The sequence below is a fragment of the Aptenodytes forsteri genome, unplaced genomic scaffold (genome assembly GCF_000699145.1).
Source record: "Aptenodytes forsteri isolate BGI_AS27 unplaced genomic scaffold, ASM69914v1 Scaffold147, whole genome shotgun sequence".
NCBI lineage: Eukaryota > Metazoa > Chordata > Aves > Sphenisciformes > Spheniscidae > Aptenodytes > Aptenodytes forsteri.
The window spans coordinates 1,097,933-1,100,114 of NW_008795320.1; the positions used below are offsets into that span (position 1 = coordinate 1,097,933).

Sequence of the window (2,182 nt, forward strand, 5' to 3'; positions counted from 1 at the left end):
GGGGTGGGGGCGGTTTGGGGGCTGCTGGGGGGGGCATGGGGCCGGGCACCCTGCAGCCAGCCCCAGCACCCTCTCCCACCCCTGCAGAAGCTGGATTTCTACCAGAGCAGCCTCCAGCTCCCTGCACCGAAGTGGACGGAGCTGGCCACGCTCATCGCACAGTGCATGGACTACCAGCCCCGCCGCCGGCCCTGCTTCCGCGCCCTCATCCGGGACCTCAACAGCCTCATCACCTCCGGTGAGCCCCGGGACGGCGGGGTGGGGACGGCCTCCGGCCCCCCGGTGGGGACGGGCTCCGGACCCCCAGGGTGCTCTCACCGCCCGCTTTCCCCAGATTACGAGCTGCTCTCGGACCTGTCGCCCACCGATGTGACGCTCCGGGACAGCTTCTGGGGGTACGAGCCCCTCGCCATGTGCCAGGACCCCACGCACTTCGAGGAGCGGCACCTCAAGTACATCTCGCTGCTGGGCAAGGTGAGGGGGGGCAGAGGGGGCCCCGTCCCCCAAGACTTCAGTGCATGAGTTTCTTGCACACATGCTCCCCCCCTTACTTGCATTTGGGGCATGAAACATCCCTGGCTCCTGGGAGGATGCTTTGCCCTCCAAAGCTGAGAAACGCTTGGTTTGTGCCCGCGGCCTCACCTGTGCGTGGGATCTGGGGGGGGACCAGGTGCTGGGGGCACAGTGGGGGTCTCTGAGACACCCCCCCCGAGACACCCCAGCAGCCCACATCCCCACCCGGCTCTCCCCGGCCAGGGCAACTTTGGGAGCGTGGAGCTGTGCCGCTACGACCCGCTGGGCGACAGCACGGGCGAGCTGGTGGCGGTGAAGAAGCTGCAGCAGGATTCGGTCAAGGAGCTGCGGGATTTCGAGAGGGAGATCCAGATCCTGCACTCGCTGCAGCACGACTTCATCGTCCAGTACCGGGGCGTGTGCTACAGCCGGGGTGAGCACGGCGTGGGGCAGGGAGCGGGCAGGGAGCAATGCTGCCTGCACCCGGCTCCGGCTCTGCCCGCATCCCGGCCGGCGGGTGATGGATGTGTGTGCAGGGCGGCGCGGGCTGCGGCTGGTGATGGAGTACCTGCCCAACGGCTGCCTGCGGGACTACCTGCAGAAGAACCAGCCCCGCCTGGACCACAGGACGCTGCTCCTCTATGCCTGGCAGATCTGCAAGGTGGGACCGTTGGGGCTGGCGGCAAAGGGGGTCCTGCTCTCCTGCTGGGGGGACAGACAGGGAGGGAGCAATGCCATGGCTCACCCAGGGGGGTCACGGTCCAGCTGGGGTGAGCCCCTGGGGATGCTGCTGGGTCCCTGCCCCAGCGCGTGGCTGCATCCCGCACAGGGCATGGAGTACCTCGGGGCGCAGCGCTGCGTGCACCGGGACCTGGCCAGCAGGAACATCCTGGTGGAGAGTGAGACCCACGTCAAGATCGGGGATTTCGGGCTGGCCAAGCTGCTGCCACAGGACAAGGACTATTACGTGGTGCGGGAACCCGGTCAGAGCCCTGTCTTCTGGTAAGGGTGGCACCGGGGCGGGGGGGACATGGGGCTGCTGGCCCGGTCGGATCTGGTGGTCAGCTCCTTCCCGCCGGCAGGTACGCACCCGAGTCCCTGGCAGACAACATCTTCTCCCGGGCATCTGACATTTGGAGCTTCGGGGTCCTCCTCTACGAGCTCTTCACCTACAGCAACAAGAGCCCGGGAGAGGGCCCCCCCCCCCCCCGGGGCTGGGGTCCCGCTGCCCCACCCCGGACCCGTTACCTTTGGGATGAGCCGTGCTGACGGCTGTCCCCGTGCCCGTAGGAGTTCCTCCGCATGATGGGCACCGAGAAGACGGCACAGATCATCTGCCACTTGCTGGAGCTCCTGAAGGACAACCGACGTCTCCCGGTGCCGGCCGGCTGCCCCATGGAGGTGAGAGCCCTGCCCAAGCTGGCAGGGGTCCCGGGGGACAGTGGAGGTCCTGGGGGCCACCCTGCTCCCCTGACGGCCCCGTCCCTTGTCCCCAGGTCTACACGCTGATGCTGAGCTGCTGGGCCTTCACCTCCAGCACCAGGCCCACCTTTGGGGAGCTGGTCCCCAAGATCAAGGCGCTGCGGGACGGCCGGAGCAAAGCCCGCTGGTAGCCCACCCCGGCCGCCCACCCCCCCTCCCCAGCACCAGGCGGTGACAGACGGACACA

At 68.2% G+C, this 2,182-nt stretch overlaps 1 protein-coding gene across 1 annotated transcript in view; it reads left to right on the forward strand.

Annotated features, from left to right (window-relative positions):
- The window catches only part of JAK3 (Janus kinase 3), a 10,499-nt gene extending 8,373 nt beyond the window's left edge, over nt 1-2,126 (forward strand). The window contains 8 exon segments of the mRNA XM_009279871.1: nt 88-238; nt 335-474; nt 757-946; nt 1,050-1,174; nt 1,343-1,515; nt 1,596-1,705; nt 1,802-1,914; nt 2,010-2,126. Of these exon segments, the coding sequence (XP_009278146.1) occupies nt 88-238; nt 335-474; nt 757-946; nt 1,050-1,174; nt 1,343-1,515; nt 1,596-1,705; nt 1,802-1,914; nt 2,010-2,126 (1,119 nt within the window).
- The last annotated feature ends 56 nt before the right edge of the window (nt 2,127-2,182 follow it).